The sequence below is a fragment of the Mya arenaria genome, chromosome 11 (assembly GCF_026914265.1).
Source record: "Mya arenaria isolate MELC-2E11 chromosome 11, ASM2691426v1".
Classification (NCBI taxonomy): Eukaryota; Metazoa; Mollusca; class Bivalvia; order Myida; family Myidae; genus Mya; species Mya arenaria.
Window position 1 is genome coordinate 3455079 of NC_069132.1, and position 19113 is coordinate 3474191.

Consider the following 19113-nt stretch of genomic DNA (forward strand, 5'->3'; position numbering starts at 1 on the left):
TGTGTTCTTTTTTGAAGGATGCAATCAACAGATGGGAGGACTACGTCAGGGAGCACCAGAATTATGCCACCGGCTATTCAGAATGCTCAGAATGGGTTGAGACACTTCTCCGTCGGCAGCAGGTTTGTGCTGACATGGCTGGGGACCGTGCTGACGTGGAGGATAGACTCACCAAGTTACAGGAACTTAATGCAGAGAAGGAGCAGGGGGCAGCTCGTATACACAACACAACTGAGATTGGTGAGCGTCTCTACCCGAGCACTGCTGCAGAGGGAAGGGAGGTCATCAGGCAGGAACTCAGGTAGGAAGTTGTCTTCCTTCTATATGATAAATAATTGAATTGCCCATTTATCTACTTAATGATTTTACAAAAATCATTGATTTCATTGCTTGTTATTATGATTTTGAGTTTAAACAACATATTTTCATCATTTGAGATCATCACATCACATGAGATAACAATGCCATGGAGTAATTTGAAAGTTTTAGTTTAGGTTGACTAAACGTTACGAGAAAATACCCAAGATGTATGATAGAATCAAGTTTAGAGGTATCAAAGAGATGAATATATCAATAGATTTAACCATGCTTAATCTTGCTTAGCTGTACATGATTTATATATTGGGCTTTGGCTATATTTACGAGTTTAATAAAAAAGCAGGGTATTAAAATACATATTAAAATGTTTCTAATCTGTCCTTGTTTATACATATATGCTTCTAACATACATGTATCCCAATGTATTTGATGAGGGTTCATTGTTTCATATGAGCACTGTGTGATTTGTAGTGACTATTCAAGTGCATTGTGTTTTTTGCAAATTACAAAACATGAGGTTTACTTCATCTTTGGCTTCACATCACTGGTATTTGATCAATATTAAGTTATTTTGAGCACTGTCTTGATCTTATATCTTTAGCTGATCTATTTAGACAATAGTCATAACATTACTTTGTTTTTTCAGCTCATTAAACTAATGCCAAGTTTCCCTTGTTTGTAGGTACCCAGATTCTATTTTAATTAGATTGTTCTACAAATTTGTTATATATCCAATGACATCATATTTCTATTTATATCCAACAATAGGACACTGCGAGAGCAGTGGGAACAGGTATGTGACCAGTTGTCAGAGACACAGCGTCGCCTCGAGTCGTGTGGTATCCAGTGGAAGTCGTACGACGAGAGTTACGAGAACCTCCAGAAATGGCTGCTCGATACGGAGGTACAGCTGAAGGAGGATACGGACATGAAGGCAACTCTACCAGACAAGAAGGCTCAGCTACAGAACCATAGGGTAAGGATACTAGCAGAGGATCAATACCGCACCTAGGCCCGTTAATTTTGACCATTTGATGCCAACAGCTTATATGTGTTGACACATTTATTTCTTACAAGTCAAAAAAATATTATCAACTCTTATATTTGCATAGAATCTGTTCACTTTATTTAATTTTGGATTGCCTATTGTATTGAAGTAATGATAACTGATTAGTAAAGAAGCAAATAAAATAGCATATGTTCTAACTTTGCAGACATTACATCAAGACATTATGTCCCGACAACACGTCCTGGACAACCTGACAGAACGAGCAACCACACTATCCCAGCATTCTCAGATTTCCAAGGTGAACAAGTTTGTGGACGAGGCCGTCACAAAGTACACAAAACTATGTGGCCAGTCCAAGACAATGTTGGAGAAGTTTGAAATAGCAGTTAAAGATCACCAGCAGTACCAGGATGCTTACCAGGACTGTCATGATTGGCTGAACTCAGCACGAGACAAGGTGGAAGCCTGCGCAGACACATCTGGTGATAGGGTCTCCATACAGAACAAGCTGGACAGGCTCAAGGTAATAACATTAAGAAAAGATTTTCTTCATTGTCAACACACAGTCCTCAATCTCCTGTGATAGATATCTTTCTTTGTAGAAAATGTGTATAAACCTTTTTTCAAACTGATGTTGGCCAGAAAATGAATTTATCCTTGGAACTTAAACTTAAACTTGGACTTAAGAATTGCATTATTTTATATTCCTCCTTAGTAACCAAACACTTATGTACACTTTTTCTTTGAAAATTAGAGTTTCATGTATATTATTAGAGCTATACCATTTCTGCTAATCAGGAGTTTGCGAGCCATGTTGGAGATGGGGAGAAGAAGTTGCATCTGACACAGGAGCAATGCCAGAAGACGTCCCAGAACACATCCTTGCCGGGAAGTGAGGTGCTACGTCGCGAGATGGACCACCTACAGTCTGAATGGCAGGACTACACTGCCAGAATACACCAGGTATGAGCAATCATAGAGACAAAAATGATGATGATGCATATTAAGATGGGTGTTATTACAAGGTTTCAGAAGCAAATATGTTTCATCCTGTTACATGGATTGCATTTAAAACTACCTGTATACTAGCATGGTTATGTGTTAAAAAATGAAACGAAGTGACCAAAAAACAAATCTAACAGAAAACTTATATTTTCCCCAGGCTGAAGAGGACTTGGACCATGCAATGCTACAGTGGGGTGACTTTGAGACAAAGTTTGATCACTGCTCCCACTGGCTCAAGAACATGGAACAGCAGGTGAAAAACTACGAGCTCAAGTCCACACTGCCAGAGAAGAAGACTCAAGTAGATAAATTCAAGGTCAGTAGCCGTTCTTTAAGGTCAATACTGGTAGTTGTGAAAGCTAAAAGTCCAACTTTGGCTGATTAATCATAATTAACTAAAAATAAATAGAAAAGGTATTGTTCTGAACTGTTTAACTGTTTTCATTCAAGCATTGTCCCATATATAGGTAATGTTGTGCTTTGTTGTTGTTATTGTCCAGTATATGAAGATACTTAAATGCATCTTGAGATTTTGTAGGCAAATTTTGTATTAAAATAGCACATTAAACTTTTTCTTCCTTTTTGTCCAGAAACAACGTGAGGAGATCCTCACCCACCAGCCTGACTTTGACCGATTCACGGATGACGCCCAGAACCTGATGCACACGAGTGCAGATGTCCGTCTGTCCACCCAGGTCTCACAGCTGACCAATCGCTATCGAGGTCTGCTCACACTGATTAAGGACCTGATTGGAAAGTGGGACAAATATGTTCAGGAGCACCAGACATTTGATAACCGTTATGGGGAGTTTAAGAGCTGGCTTGTTCAGGCGGAAGAAAAGCTAGAATCGTGTCAGCAGCCTGCTGCGGACCAGGATACAATGGAAGAGAAGAAAGCTCTTATACAGGTACTCATCCAAAACTGTGGTGCTGTGTTGGCATTGTGTGAAAGGATTCCTCAGAACATTTGATATATGGCTTACATTATGTTACAGCTTACTTTGACCATAACCTGAAATTAAATGTTTAAATACAAAATATGATAACAAAATTATGTTTTTAAATTTATTTTTTATTACAAGATAACTGTTTTCTTTGTCCTGCAGATGATGTTGGCAGAAAAAGAACATGGCCTACAGAGACTAAACTCCTCGATTGAAGCTGGAGAGAAGCTATATCCTGACACAGCTGCCGCCGGCAGAGAGACCATAAGACAGAGTTTGCGACGAGCAAAGGAGGACTGGGAACGTCTTTTCAGCTCACTGAATGACACCCAGCGTCGTGTAGACAACTTCCTTTTACAGTGGTCCTCCTACGCGGAGGGACAGGATCAGCTACTGAGGTGGCTTGGTGACACTGAGGCGACACTGAGGGGAGACGTGGAGATGAAGAGTACACTGCAAGAAAAGAGGATGCAGCTTCAGAACCAGAGGGTAGGCAGGGTTGAAATAAAAAACAATCACCTGCATAATATGAATTAAAGCACCACATTTGTTCATGAGTTTCACAATTTGAACTCTAATTGCTTAATGATACTTTTCTGTAGTATGTGCATACTGGACATGAAAAACTTGTTCTTATTAAAAAAAGTAATTTGTTTTCAAGGAATAATTTATCTGTTTGAGTAATAATGTTAAGTTAAATAAAGAAGTGTAGCTACTTATATGGGTAAATTACATGTGTTCTGTGTTTTTTCCAGTCGTTGCTTCAGGACATTGGTTCCCACCAGCGTATAGTTGACTCTGTGGTTGAGAAAGCCCAGGGCGTGCTGCAGAACACGTCCAACCCAGAGGTGGCCGACTTCATCAAGGACATCTCCTCCAGATATGAGAATCTGGCACAACAGGCCAAGGTTTGAACAATGGAACTTTGTCACAGATATTTCTAATATAATATATGTAGATCCACGTTTAAAATTGTGAAAATTGTTAATTAAGTGCTAATCATGTGACTATAAAAAAATCAATACTACTTGATACTTAAAACATTGAGTGAAAAACATTTTTTGTCAGAATATTTGGTTGACTGAGAACATGCTGTATTGACATCAACATTATGAGGCTATTCTGAAATGAGGGACTTTATGGAAATAACGTAGATACCTTCCACCTTCCAGCACCAGATAGGTCAGTCAGAGATGAGCGTGCGTGACCACCAGGACCACCATGACGCGGTACAGGCTGCGGTAGACTGGCTTACACTGATGAAGGATAGACTGTCCACCTGCTCAGACACTTCTGGGGACAGACACACATTACAGAACAAGCTTGACAGGGTCAAGGTAGGGCCAACACGATAACATACTCTGTTAAGTATATAATAACGCCGTATTTTTCCCTATAAAGTTACCGAACATTTGAAATTTACCAAGCATACTAAGAGTGTATCAGTGTATAAGGGAAAGAAAAAAGATATGTAAGTTCTTTAGCCGTGAATTTGACTACTGGCATAAAGTTCTCTCACCAGTTTTGTTAATTATACATAAAGAGTAAAACACTCCAATGGTCCACCAAGTATACACAGCATCATGGTATATTCATCTTTGCTAAGCCATAAACAAACCTTTATATCCAGGAGTTGATGAGCTCACTCCCCGAGGGTGAGGCGAAGGTTCGAATGTGTGAGGAGTGTTCCGAGCGTGCCATGGCGACCACAGGGATCAAAGGTCGTCAGATGATCCAACAGGAGCTTGATGTTCTCCGTCTCGACTGGGAGGACTACAGTGTGAAACTCGGGTCTCTCCAGGATTCCCTGGACAAGGCTGTCCATCACTGGGGTCAATATGATGACCAGTATGGCATCATCTCACAGTGGGTCAAGGACATGGAACGAAGGGTCAAGGACTTCCCACTCAAATCTACGCTTGAAGAGAAACAGGAGCAACTCAAAAGATACCAGGTATGAGATTTAGATAAGATTTTCTTATTTTTTTATTTTCTAATACTGTGTGTTACATTGTGTACCTTGTGTTAACTGTCAAACATTATATAACTGTATTAATTTGGATGATCTGTTCTGTGTAGCAGAAAAAAAATTATTAGAAAGATGTTGATTTTTTCACAAAAGTATTATTATATCCATTTAACATATATGTTTTCTTCATATTACACATTGAACCTTGTATCATTACCATTATAAAATTAATTTCTCCCTCATTTGCTAACCAAGGGAATGGAACGTGACATACACGACTGGAACGATGTTATTGTTGTGTTTGCTCAAGTTGAAAATGTAAGCGTCACCACATGGGGGCCATATTGGCGTCCATATTAGCTGGACTGGTTGCCTCGCTTTTGTCACCATTTGGTGCTGGCTTGGGTCACAGTCTGGGTTTTTTACTCTGCTAAGCACATCTTCATGTAGGATTTGTCTGTGTTGGAATGTTCGTTAGAGTCTGTTACATCTTTAACATTTTCATAAGTGTCATAGTTAGTCTGTGTTTATAAGAAAAAAGGTATTGTCTAAGCCTTGATGTTGTTTGTCTGTGTCATCATTTTAAACTTTTAACCTTGGCCATGACTCAAAAATTCAAGATACTCACATGAAACTGGGTACAAATGATGCCAGGACCATTGACACTTGTGTAGTAAGGCCTATAACTCTGACTTTAATATGCTTTAAGTAATGGCCCCCTTTTACTAATAAAAACCAGCAGACAAGCTTTGCGTTCACTCTGCAGTAATTTCTCTGCCACTATTTCATTGTGTTCATTTGTTTTTCACGTAGGAGCGGGAGCACAACGTAGGTGTTTTTCATATTTGCGCTTGATTATCCTACTCTTGCAGTGGGGTCTGCTTGATCATGTGAATGTCAAACCTCGGAACATGTTCATTCATTACTTTTAAACTAACTGCATCACTTCATTACAAAACAAGCATGATTTCAATATGTCTGTAACTTTTAGAATTCAACTAGCAAATGCAATAAAGATTGTTTACCAGGTATAAGGAAATAAACACATTGTATGAAATGCATGGAAATTATACCTCTCATACAGAACATGTTCTTGCCTCATTCCTCATTCCGCTTATTGTCATACATGATTTGCCAAACCATCCTGTGAAAGCGTTCCTGTCGCAGCAACCACTCATTATCTGCTTTCCATATTGTTGTCACATTGTCAGCTTCCTAACAGCCCAAAATTGCAAACTGTCAGCCACACAGTTCTGGGCACGAACTGAAGGCTTCTGCTGATGAACCATTGGCTTATGTCTATGAATGTTCTTACATACTCATTTGTACAACTGTTCAGCTGTATGTAACTAACAGATATATCTAAATATTGTACATCGCATTCAAAAGTGCAAGAGGGTGTTGGCAAAAAAACATTGTTCAATATCTGGTGGCTTCAGTCAGGTTGATAACTTGCAAAACGATTGCATATAGATTGTTCATAAAGAAATTGAGGTATTTGTAATATAAATATTAATAATGAAAACTCTTTATTATGAAATTGTGTGACCTGACTGAGGTTGTGGGTGATTTGGTGGTATATTTTGTGAATGTGGTAGATTAAAGGAGTAAGTATAGCAGCCTTAAATAAAATTGAATTGTTAAACATACATGTAGATAAACAAGTTCGCTATGCATACTCCTTGTTAATAAATTAGTTTTTGGTTTCAGGTGTTGATTTAGAGACTTGTTTTTAGTTTGTTTGACATTATTTTCAGCAAACCATCATAATAACCCCTTATAAATAAGAATGTATATGGCAACAAAAAAATTATTTGAATGTGGAATGTACTGTCTGAATTTATGATAATGAGATTACGTAAAATGTAATTGATAAGTGACATTTCATTAATAGGAAAATAAAAAAGAGGCTGTTACATGTATACTTATGCACCTGAGATTGATTTACAATTATCTAATACATAAACTAAAATCAGCAACCAAAATGAATGAGAATCACAAAGAGACGTCCATGTGTTTGTAGGAGCTGATGCAGGAGATTCGTGCCCGCCAGCGCGAGGTGGACCAATTCTCAGACGAGTCTCAGACACTCACACAACTGACTGGGGAAACGAGGGTTACATCCTCTATCTCCCAACTTACAGCACGCTATCAGGCTGTACAACACGCTGTTAAGGTAAGTAGTAAACACACACACACACATGCATAGATATATTTACTAAAAATATGAAGTCTGAATATTTATTTTCTTTGATTCCCATGATACAGTCAGTAGTTGTTTCCCCTTGTAAGAAATAACACTTGTTTTGATACGAAAGTACTATTTATCTATTTGATGTTAGGTACTATGCTACTTGTACTTTAAAATGTTCAGGTACTTAGGCAGTTTAACGTAAACAGTATGCTCTATCTTGAAAGCTAAACTCTTAAAGAGACTCTTTCGATCAAGTCCATTTATCTTTTCTCCTCTAGGACATACTCAAGAAGTGTGAGGCGAATGTAGCCGACCACAAACTCTACAAGGAAAAGTCACGTGACCTAGGGACATGGCTGTCCAAGGCGAAGGACCGCTTTGCAGACAATGCAGACACGTCAGGGACCAGACAGGAAATAGAGGAGAGGCTTGAGAGAATACAGGTCAGTGAGGTGGTAGAAATATTAAATGAGTTACTGACTGGAATGCTTTAAAGAATGGTGAAATTACAATGTTTCATGTGTATTTAAAGGCAATAAAAATTGGATTTAAAAAGCATAGAAGTGTTATACTAGTGTGCTTGTCGTTGTAGTTACAAATTGATTCTGTTGAAAGGCATTATTTACACTGTATTTAGGCACTGAAGTACTAGTTGGTCAAATAATGAATTTGGAAAAAAGAATAACAAAAAGCCAGTCATAGTATGTCAACAATTTAATTGCAAAGACTAATAAAAATTGTACTGTATTTCAGGAGTTGATTGCCGAAAGAGATTCAGGATTTGTCAAACTGAACCAAGCTATAGAGGCTGGTGAGAAGCTCTACCCTAACACTGCCACGGACGGACGAGAGAAGGTGCGACAGGAGCTCAGACAGCACAAGCTCAACTGGGAAAGTCTGTTTGACGACCTTTCCTCTGCTCAACGTAAGCTAGAGGTGGTCCTCGTGGAGTATACCACATTCGACGACAGTTACGGCCAGGTGGAGCAGTGGCTACGCGATGCAGAAATGCAGCTGGAGGGAAGTATACCACTCCGGTCCACGCTGGAGGAGAAGAAATCCCAGCTTCAGAACTTCAAGGTGCTACACCAGGATGTGCTTTCCTACCAGAGGGTCATAGACTCTGTTGATGATAAGGCTCGCACCCTTGTGCAGAGCTCCAGCGACCCACAGCTCTCAAGTTTTGTTTCCCAGACTGGGGCAAGATACTCCAAACTCTGCAGCTTGGCTAAGGTTAGTTTAATTTTAAATTAAGAACTCTCCTTTCAAATTGATCAATAATCTTGATGAATAAATATTTTCTTAATATATGTAGACTTAAATGGTAATGGTGAACCCTATATACAAGGCTCAATACTTTTCATTCTAAATAATAAGTCATCATCAACTAATCACTTTGAATTTGTTGTTAATTGTTTAGGAGCGAGTGCAGCAGTATGAGAGCTTTGTTGCTGACCATCAGCAGTACAATGATGCTTACAACCAATGTATTGAGTGGCTTAACAGTATACGAGAAAAACTCTCCCTTTGTGCCGATATAGCCGGGGACAGGCACACTATACAGAACAGACTGGACAAAATACAGGTAAACCAGTCTAAAAATTAAAATGATATTGTGAACCATTCTAGATTCTTTTCATAGCATCCAATCAGACCTTCTTTTCTTTACATTTGTTCATTTCTGAAAAAGCTTTTTTGAGCAATTAAAAGACAGTTTGTTTATAATTTTCTCGTTTTTGCTTGTTTGCTGAATAACTTACGTAACACTGAACTGAAATATTGCATGTATGGTTACAGTCAATTGATAGGGAGATACTGAAAAAAGTAAGCCTGCACTCGGTTCTGGTGTTTGATTTCATGGAACTGTTTGTTGTATGTGTCATTACTTGTTTAGTTTGTGTGATAAAAAGGATTAAGCAAAAATATGTAATTTGTAGTATTTTTATCATACTATCAAAATTGAAAGATGGGCATCATTATTTTGTTCATTGATAACAATGTTAAATAACTAAAATCAATCTTCATTTTTCTGCAGAAAATGGTAATGAATTTCACGCGTTTTTCCTTCCAATCCTTTTAACATTGAATATCGAGTAATATTACAATTTGAAGTTAACTTTCACACAGTTTAAAATCTAGTGGCACTATTTGTTATATCTAAAAATGGATTGGCACTGCCGGGCCTAAATGAAATAATGTTATATAATGGATGGTGATATTATTGCTCCTACCTTTATGATAATGTTCCCTAGTCAGCTAATAGTAACAGTTGTATTTGTAACTTTAGACATTGAATTTTGTGAGTGTTTTGAATAATGTATTTATTAATGTTTGCTGATGTTTGTTGCATTGATCTAATGACTTGTTCTATATGATTTTCTTAAAACAACAGCGTCGCTGTGTAAGTTTGTATTCACCTTACATTGTTCTTTCCTCTTCTGCTTCATACTCTCTCCCGTTTTACGTAGAATCAGTATTGAGTTTTTTAGACTTTTGCGGCCGGAAAGTTTGATATCACACAATTATGTACTGAGTCATAAAGCTAAAGTGAGATTGAACGAGCAGTGTGTGTAGAGTCTAGATTTTAGACAGAACTTCATGGCCAACCTAGGGCGACATTGCTTGCGTAATATTATCACGTCGTAAAAGACTCACGCAATCATGCAGTCTAACACAACGAGAAAAAGAGAACCTTGTGCCTTGCTTCGTGGAGCATATTCAGATTACCGTCATACAGGATATTCTGTTTTCTTATATTTTCTCCATTTTGCTTTTTAGGCCAACCATTTTACATTACAGTTTGACATTTAGTAACTTTTTTTGGAAAGCGTGGAAATAATCATTTGTATTTGTATATATCCAAACTGACAAATCCTTAACGATTTGGTAATGGGATTCTACAAGTCAGTTAAGAAATTACTGAAGAAATTCATTGTATGGTGGTAGCTACATGTATACGATCGTGTGAAGTTGTTTGTAAATAATATTACTAATATTGTTTTGCTAGTTGAGCTGTGAAATTTTAGCTGTTAAATTGGTACGATAAATATCAACACTGCATTTTGAAAGTTACTGTATCAACATCTAGTTCAGTCTATCAACATTAAGAATTTGACACAGTGACTTTCAGCCCTCACCAAAATGTTCTATATTGTAGGTATTTTAAGTTTAAAGAGACTTTTTTTATTTTTAAGTAAAAATTGATGTTTCACTTTGTTCTTATGTCTTTGTTCACTTTTTTCACCAAATTTTAGTTTAGAGTTTAAACACATTTTTCCTTGGTTTCAAGTTTGGTAGAATATTTTTTTTAATTCTCAAATATTTTATAAAGCATGTTTCATGTTACATATTGCATGACTTTGTGAATTTGATGATACCGCTAGACAGGGTCAATATATATATGCATGAAACAAATATTATTGTGAAATAGATGTCAAAATATTTGGCTTAAAAATCACAGTCAATTATGAATTTTATAATAAATGAATTGATTCTTGATCATAACAAACATTTCACAGTAATATTGCATGATATGAATATACAAAAAAAATATGCATGTTTCCTTAATTCATATTTTGGATGTTTGGAATGATAGCTTAGCATTTTAAATATAAATCACTGCTTCAGTAACAAACATTGTGGTAAATTCCTTTCCCCATGTTGCTTCAGTAAACATGAATATCAGTGACATTTTCAAAGTGTCATACTTTACAACAAACTCACAAATTTACCATTTGGTTGCTAACTTATGACCTGGTTGCCATGACAGGATATCCTAGCAACCAAGATGGAGGGTGAGCCAAAGGTGAAGAACATTGTCGCCCTCGCCGAGAAAGTGCTTCCAAATACTGCTCCACAGGGCAAGGACTGCATCGTCCGCGAGACCGAGGCTCTCCGTGCCGACTGGGAGGCATTTGTTACAGCTCTGCAGAAGGTTAGTGGTTTGATGGCATCTTTTATTCATAGAGCGAGGTAATCGAGCTGTTCGTATAATAACTTGATATTGATGTTTCAAGATTTTGTCCTTTTGTGTATGCTTATTTTACATGATCATTATTTTAACCAAAATAATTGTTCAGAGTCATGATGCAAGTTACATTTTCAATTAATAATGTCTGCAATTGTCTCGTTTGAAAATGCCTAAATTTATAACATTCACAGACCAAGAAGGACCTAGAGAGTTGTATGGACCAGTGGAAGGAGTTTGACTCATGGTACGAACGCTGCTCCTCCTGGCTGAAGGATGTTGAGCTCAAGGTCAAGGACACTGAGCTCAAGGCCACGCTCAAGGACAAACAGAACCAGCTAGACAGACTCCGTAAGCTGCAGGAAGAGCTTAACTCTCGTCAGGGGGATATTGACTCATTGAGTGACTCAGCTCAAGACCTGGTCAGGATCAGCACAGACACACGCGTGATCAGTCAGTCATCACAGCTCGCTACCAAGTACCAGACACTTAAAGTCAATGTCAAGGTTAGTTTTGATTAATATATTTTTTCATATAGTTACTGTGGTTGTAAATTACAAATAGTTTGATTTGAAAAAGAGTTAATCTTTTGTAAATTTTTTGTCATTTGGCATAATGAAAATTTTAAAGCTATAAAGCAGTCCTTAATATTATTATAAAAAATGTCTTTTGAATGATATGAGGTGCCAGTGTTAGTAATTCAACTCTTAATACTGTAGGAGTTATGTCGGCGGTGGGAGCAGTATGTACTGGACCACCAGGCTTACACAGGATCGTTTGACCAGTGTAAATCCTGGGTCGTAGCAATGAGGAAGAAACTCGCCTCCCAGAGTGATGTCAAGGGAGATAAACGCTCTGTGCAGGAACGCATTGAAAAACTCCAGGTAGGGCTTGGCTGATAATGACTCGGGTTTGTTTTTAAACTTAGTTAAAGTTAGTATGTTTAACAGGAGTGAATAAACGCTTGCTTGATTGAATTTGGTAGATATTAAATTGTGTGTGATATTGTGCAGAAATACTTTTCCGCTTTCAACTGATTACATATTCATTGTTTATGTTTTGTTGTCTAGTTAGTATGCAGTACACAAAATTTGAAGTTAAAACCTGATTAAAGTATTGTTTACCATTCTACAACAGACTTTCTGGGTAAGCTTCTGCATCATCAGTATGTATATAGGGCTTAATCAGCTTCATTTATGTAGCGGCCATGGTCAACCTTGTATTAACTATACTGTTCATGTTCGGGATGTGGTTACAGTTGGTATGACTTGTATATCATTTTTGTAGCTGTCTGGAATTTCTGTATATACTGTTTCATGAGAAAAGTTCATATTTATTTACTTTTCTCGTATTTTTTGGCAATAATGCATGTTCTTTCCATGTTTTAACCTTGCAAATCATCCTTTTGGTATGCCAACATATAAGCCTGCATAATTGTTAAACGCTGTTTATAATTGTTGGGGCATTGGTATACAATTTTATGACAGCTTTTCTAATGCTTTGGTTATGAACTGATATGACATTATATCTATTAAAAAGAATGATTATGGTATTGGTGTTTCAAAAAAAAATAATAAGTAGTTATATTTCATATTTCATTCATAGCAATGGTGAGGGATTATCATACTTAAAACTTTCACACACCATTTACATTGATAAAACTTTGTAGATGTAACTTTATTAATAAAAAAGTGACTCTCACTTTGGTTGTAAAACATCTAAGCTAAGTTAATCTAGCTGGCCTACTCAAAATCATATTCATTTATCAATCAATATACCCGATATATTTGAGGTATGCTATAAGGTCCCTAATTTGGTAAACTTGCTGGCTACAGGACCTGATGGCAGACAAGGAAGAAGGCATGCACATGCTACAGATAGCCCTCGACAACATGCAGATTGTCCTTCCAAACACAAATGTGGCAGGAAGGGACAACATGCGTCGCGAGATGCAGACACTGCAGGCCGAGTATGACGCCCTGTCAGCTGACCTGACAGAAACTCGTAGCAAGCTTGATGGAACTTTGGATCAGTGGACCGTGTATGATGCGAGTGTGGAACAGCTGCGGAGATGGCTGAACGACCTTGAGAACCAGATACACACAGAAACACAGCTACAGAACACTCTTCAGGAGAAGAAACTGCAGCTGGAAAGGGTTAAGGTACGTGGATAGCAACACATACTATTTAAGTGTCACATGTTCATATACATGTACAGATTCTTATGTTGCAGGAGTAGTTGTCTCTTTTTCCTTTTAACTAATAGTTATCTTGTACCAAAGCTGAACATGACATCTACTTACCATAACACATCTTGTCTTGAAATGTATCTACACAAAGTCTGATGAAGTTCAAAAAGTTTGAAATCCGTTTTGTTATATCCTATGTATACTCCTCAAAATAAGTTAAGGACCACACAACAGTTAATGGATACTTTCAAAGCATGATTGATTTGTTGCTTCAAACTACGTCATATTTTTTATATTGTTATTTCTTTAATATTGTTATTAGTAACAAGTAAGAGAATACTATGAATCTGCAATGAAACAGAATAATTACAACTGAAAGTATTTTCAAACAAATAAACCACACAAATGCATTAATTTCCATGGTACATAACTTATTTTGAGGTGTATAGTTGATAAACAATTAAAAGGAATCTTTCTTTCCCCAGGTGTTACAACTAAACATCAACTCCCAACAGTCGACCATAGATAACCTGAATGAGAAGGCCCAGAGTCTGCAACAATCCAGCGCTACCGAGGCCAACCTTAACGGCCAGATACGACAGATCGTTGAGAAATACAACAGAATAGTTGATAGTGCAAAGGTATAGATTCACCCACAAATCTGAAAACTTGGGTGTTTATTGCTATAATGTCATGAATCTGGTAATTAATCCAGGGACCGTGAGCCCTTGAAATGTCTATGAGTAATAGATTTTCCTTACAGTAATTTTTCAGCATAACTAATTTGATATAATGTCTCTGTTTGTCAAGGAGCTACAGCAGGGTTGTGAGCGTTACCTTAAGAACCACCAGCATTATCGAGACTCATACATGGATACCTCAGAGTGGCTCTCTACCACTGTAGACAAGATGAATGCCTGTAGCGACGTGCGTGGGGACAGGACTTCCATCGAAGCACAGCTACAGAAACTAGTGGTAGGGTTGAGCTATTGAAATAATTCATTTACATATTTTGATACTACCAGCTGAATTGTTTGAGCACTTAAATGATTTTGAGCTAAGTTCTTAGCACCATTAATGGGTGTGTTTAAGTGTATCAAACTTTTGAACATTGATTAAAAGCATGACCTTCAGAGGATGTTTATATTTATGATACATCAGCCTTTTAGCTTGTGTTATTGTTGCGTGATAAGCTATGCAAGCACATAGGGATTAACTGAACACTTACGTTTGAGTTGTTGTAGAGTCTTCAAACTGTCATGCACATTGATCAAGGTCAGTAGATGACCCCTAATGATTGTGAAAGGTCATGGTCATAGTGACCTTTACAATAAAAATGATAGGTGCTCTTGACAGGCATTTAGCAGATTTTTAGTAAATAATATTCAGTATGCTTAACTTTTTTTAAAATTACTTCAGGATATCCAAGGCACCCTGGAGACAGGTCGCCAAAAGCTTGATGACACTCTGGCTCGTGGAGACGCTGTGTTGCCAGAGACATCCAATCAGGGACAAGAATTGATTCGCGAGGAGCTTAACATGCTGACTAATGATTTTGAGCAGTTTGACACTGACATCAATGAACTACAAAATAACCTAGGTTTGTAGGGAGTTGAACAGAATCTCCATGCACTGTAGTTGTGATATTGAGTGTAGATTTAATAACATATGCAATAATGACTGCTTAGTATGATAATGTGATGAGGTACTTTATTTGACATTGATGTTTGCCTCATATTGATATCATTGTACAAGAGAAGATTAATAAGTATATTGTATTACCATTTTGAATGTGAGCTTTGAATAATTGGGCAACTACTTAAAAAGTAAAAACAATCTTACTAGCATATTAAAAAAAAATGTTGAATAGTGTATAAAATTGTTAACATGTTTCAATTCTGTCATACAGAGAAGTTACGGGATGAGTGGTACCAGTATGAGGAGGAGTATGATCGTCTGACAAACTGGATCAAGGACACAGAAGCGGAGATGAAGTCTGATGCGGAACTTAAGTCCACCCTGGAGGAGAAAAACATGCAGCTTGAGAGACAGGAGGTGGGTTTCAAGCTTGTTCTAGATAAACATGTAGTTGTATAAAATGGATAAATATTTGAATGCATAAGCGTATTTTCAAATTAATTCTTGTGATGTAAAGTCACCATGAATTAGAGAGAATAAAGCATATTTGAGTATATCTTTATAATTTATGTAAATCATTTCCAAAGTCAAGAAGGTCAATTTCAGGTATCTAATTTATGAATATTGAAGTGAATGAATAAAATGGTTGTGAGATCTTTCTAAGCATAAGTACCACGATTCTGGAATTGATGATAATGATTGTTCTATATAGAGCCTATACGAGGAGGTGACCGGAAAGCAGACAGAGTTTGATGGGCTCACTGAGCATGCCCAGATCCTCCTCCAATCAACAACAGACAACCGTGTGACATCACAGCTCACACAGATGAGCTCCAGATACACCTCACTCATGTCCATGTCCAAGGTATGGGTTTTATAAGAATAACTTAACTACATGTACAGTTATTTGTTGTAAGATCGTTGTTTTTTTCTTTGACAGTTTTGACATTTAGTAAAGAGCCATGAATATTGTCAACAAAATTAACGGTTGTGTACAGGAAATGCTTAGAAAAAGAAAAGGTGTCATTTTACAGCACTACCGTTACAACCCAAAAGTTAAGTTGCAATTTTACTGTTGAATGATTACACAATCTTTGTGTACGAGAATAACAAACTTTCATTATATTTCAAGGAAAATCAGTAAAATATATAGAGAATGCATGTTTTATTAGTTTTGACCACATTTCCCCTTCTTCAGGAGTTTCTGAAGCGTTTCCACCAGCATGTGGAAGACCACCAGCAGTACGCAGAGACGTTCACAGAGGCCGTCACCTGGCTGCAGGGGGCGCGAGACAAGCTCTCAGTGTGCGCTGACACCTCCGGGGACAAGTACACCATACAGTCACAGCTTGAAAAACTACAGGTAATGACTATTGCGGTCACTTATGTTAAATTTGATCTGGTTGTTCGAAGTTTAAAAGTGGAATCAAACAGGTAAATACTTGTCAGAGTATTATTATATGTTTTAAAGATATGAAATTAAAATGTTATGGTACAGATGTATGAAATCTTTTAACTCCTGCATTAAATTCCTCCCTGAAGACAATAGTTCTTAGGGATGTGCATGAAATCCATTTAGACTTTTAATACAGAAGTCATTAACTATTTACATGTACATGCTGCTTGGAAGATATTAGTTTTAGGCCAGGCTTTGATGTTTGAATTTAATAAACCTTTGTTTATCAAAAGGAGTTCTCGGTGATGAAGGAGGAAGGTCAACTGTTGATCCACACGGCCCAGTCCTGGGGGGAGAAGACCATGACTAACACCTCCGTGGACGGCCGGGAGATGATCAGACAGGAGTTACAGCAACTTCAGCAGGAGTGGGACGTCATGATAGGTGGGAAGTCATACATTGTACTGACCAATCACATTGTGTCTTGATGCTATTGTGTTATCATCGGTGAAGTAGTAATGGGAGCTGAAAAGTACAGGGTTATGTTAATTCATTACATGGAACAGATCACATGTGAAAACATTCTTGATCAATATCCTTTTAAAAAAAAAAATGACTTGTTTGTGATTGTTTACTCCAGACCTTAGAAAATGAATCATTCTTGAATTGATTCTTTAGTTTAAATATGCTTAATTTTACATTTGAACATTATATTCTTTCTTTTTCCTAGGTGAAGTAACAGACACTAAAGTGATGCTGGAGTCGTGTTTGCTGCAATGGACAGACTTCAATGATAGTTACGAGCAGATCCAGCGCCGTCTCCGCGAGATGGAGAAACGACTCAGGGGGTCCGACCCCAAGGTTGACCTCAGTGAGAAGAAGGCGGAACTACAGAGAATTAAGGTAGGCCGGGAAAGTATTTTATAGAAAAGGTTAAAAAAGGAAAGTGATAGTATTGTTTCACTGTAATTGTGAAACAGAATGGGAAGAGTTGCAGAGAGTGCTGTGTTTGTCAAAAAACATTATCTCTGAAAATTGGGATGTTGTTGAAAAATAGTAGTTTCACTTTAAAAGGGGTTCAGATGTCTGCAATTGCTGTTATGTAGGCTATTGGTTAAAAATTAGTTTTAATCACATTAAGGGATTAAGGTATATAAATGCAAAAATAAAAAATAAAATGTGGATAAACAATTTGGGGGTTACGATGAGGTACATGTATAAATTTTGAATGTTTACAACATGTGGTTGAATAACAAATAAACAATTTTTAACCAGGTTTTCAACAGGCGTCCGTCAAAAATTGGTTTCTGTTCAATAACTTTAGTTAGCATTGATAGATATTGATGAAACTTGGTGTGTAGGTAGCTTATGGGAAAAGCTAGCTTGGGATTGCTTTTGAGGGGGTGGGGCTAAGGTCAAGGTCACTGTTACTAAAAATAGAAAAATGGTTTCTGCCCAATAACTTTAGTTAGTATTAATAGATATTGACGAAACTTGGTGTGTAAATTGCTCATGTAAAGAGCTAGCTTGAAATTGCTTTTGAGTGGGGAGGGGCTAAGGTCAAGGTCACTATTACTTAAAATAGAAAAATGGTCACGGTCACTGTTACTTAAAATAGAAAAATGGTTTCTGCCCAATAACTTTAGTTAGCATTGACCGATATTGATGAAACTTGGTGTGTAGGTAGCTTATGTACAGAGCTAGCTTGGGATTGCTTTTGAGGGGTGTGGGGCTAAGGTCAAGGTCACTGTTACTAAAAATAGAAAAATGGTTTCTGCCCAATAACATAAGTTAGCATTGATAGATATTGATGAAACTTAGTGTGTAGGTGGCTTATGTGAAGAGCTAGCTTGGAATTGCTTTTGAGTGGGGAGGGGCTAAGGTCAAGGTCACTATTACTAAAAATAGAAAAATGGTTTCCGCCAACAGTAATTTTCAGTTACGTCTCTTTTTGATAAAAGTAAAGATAAAGTCATACAACAAATTAATTGGCTATAATTTCTGATTGCCCATAACAAAAACCTAGTTTCGTCGCATTGCGGCGCTTCTAGTTATTACTGACATACAAAAACTTTAATCCCACATTTCTATCTCCAGGGCATCTACCAGGATGTGGTGTCATTTGAGCAGATGGTGGAGTCAGCGGGAATGAAGGCGCAGGACCTCATGCAGAAATCCCCCGCCAGCAAGGCATCCACAGATACCTCACAGATCATCAACAAATACCACACCATCAAAGACCTTGCCATGGTATGTTCTTATGCTGCTTGGTAATGTATACTTGTGATTAGGGCTATTCCAGTAAAACATATACCCCCCGGGGGAAGGCAATTATTTAAATAGTATATGGGTGAGTGTATTTTTTCACTTATTTGGACCCCAAAAGGGTAAACTTGCTTCTGTTGGGGGTGGTATATTTTGAAAGTGCTTTCCCCCCAGGGATTATATGTTTAAATGGAAAAGCCCTTAGGGTCTTGGATCGAT

General features: G+C 37.4%; 1 protein-coding gene across 2 annotated transcripts in view; it reads left to right on the forward strand.

Annotated features, from left to right (window-relative positions):
- LOC128208922 (muscle-specific protein 300 kDa-like) overlaps positions 1-19113 on the forward strand; it is a 183828-nt gene that overhangs the window by 63193 nt on the left and 101522 nt on the right. Inside the window, exons 41-69 of one of the 2 annotated variants that reach the window (XM_052912641.1) lie at positions 18-301; positions 1087-1294; positions 1533-1850; positions 2126-2290; positions 2490-2648; positions 2923-3240; positions 3439-3765; positions 4032-4184; positions 4449-4613; positions 4907-5230; positions 6059-6073; positions 7269-7421; positions 7718-7882; positions 8193-8672; positions 8860-9024; positions 9237-9263; positions 11209-11373; positions 11601-11912; positions 12126-12290; positions 13242-13568; positions 14081-14236; positions 14406-14570; positions 15015-15195; positions 15505-15650; positions 15946-16098; positions 16432-16596; positions 16923-17073; positions 17360-17532; positions 18727-18879. In XM_052912641.1, the coding sequence (XP_052768601.1) occupies positions 18-301; positions 1087-1294; positions 1533-1850; positions 2126-2290; positions 2490-2648; positions 2923-3240; positions 3439-3765; positions 4032-4184; positions 4449-4613; positions 4907-5230; positions 6059-6073; positions 7269-7421; positions 7718-7882; positions 8193-8672; positions 8860-9024; positions 9237-9263; positions 11209-11373; positions 11601-11912; positions 12126-12290; positions 13242-13568; positions 14081-14236; positions 14406-14570; positions 15015-15195; positions 15505-15650; positions 15946-16098; positions 16432-16596; positions 16923-17073; positions 17360-17532; positions 18727-18879 (5838 nt within the window). Of the gene's footprint in view, positions 1-17; positions 302-1086; positions 1295-1532; positions 1851-2125; positions 2291-2489; positions 2649-2922; positions 3241-3438; positions 3766-4031; positions 4185-4448; positions 4614-4906; positions 5231-5500; positions 5564-6058; positions 6074-7268; positions 7422-7717; positions 7883-8192; positions 8673-8859; positions 9025-9236; positions 9264-11208; positions 11374-11600; positions 11913-12125; positions 12291-13241; positions 13569-14080; positions 14237-14405; positions 14571-15014; positions 15196-15504; positions 15651-15945; positions 16099-16431; positions 16597-16922; positions 17074-17359; positions 17533-18726; positions 18880-19113 lie in introns of both variants that reach the window. The other variant, XM_052912640.1, reaches the window with a different exon arrangement.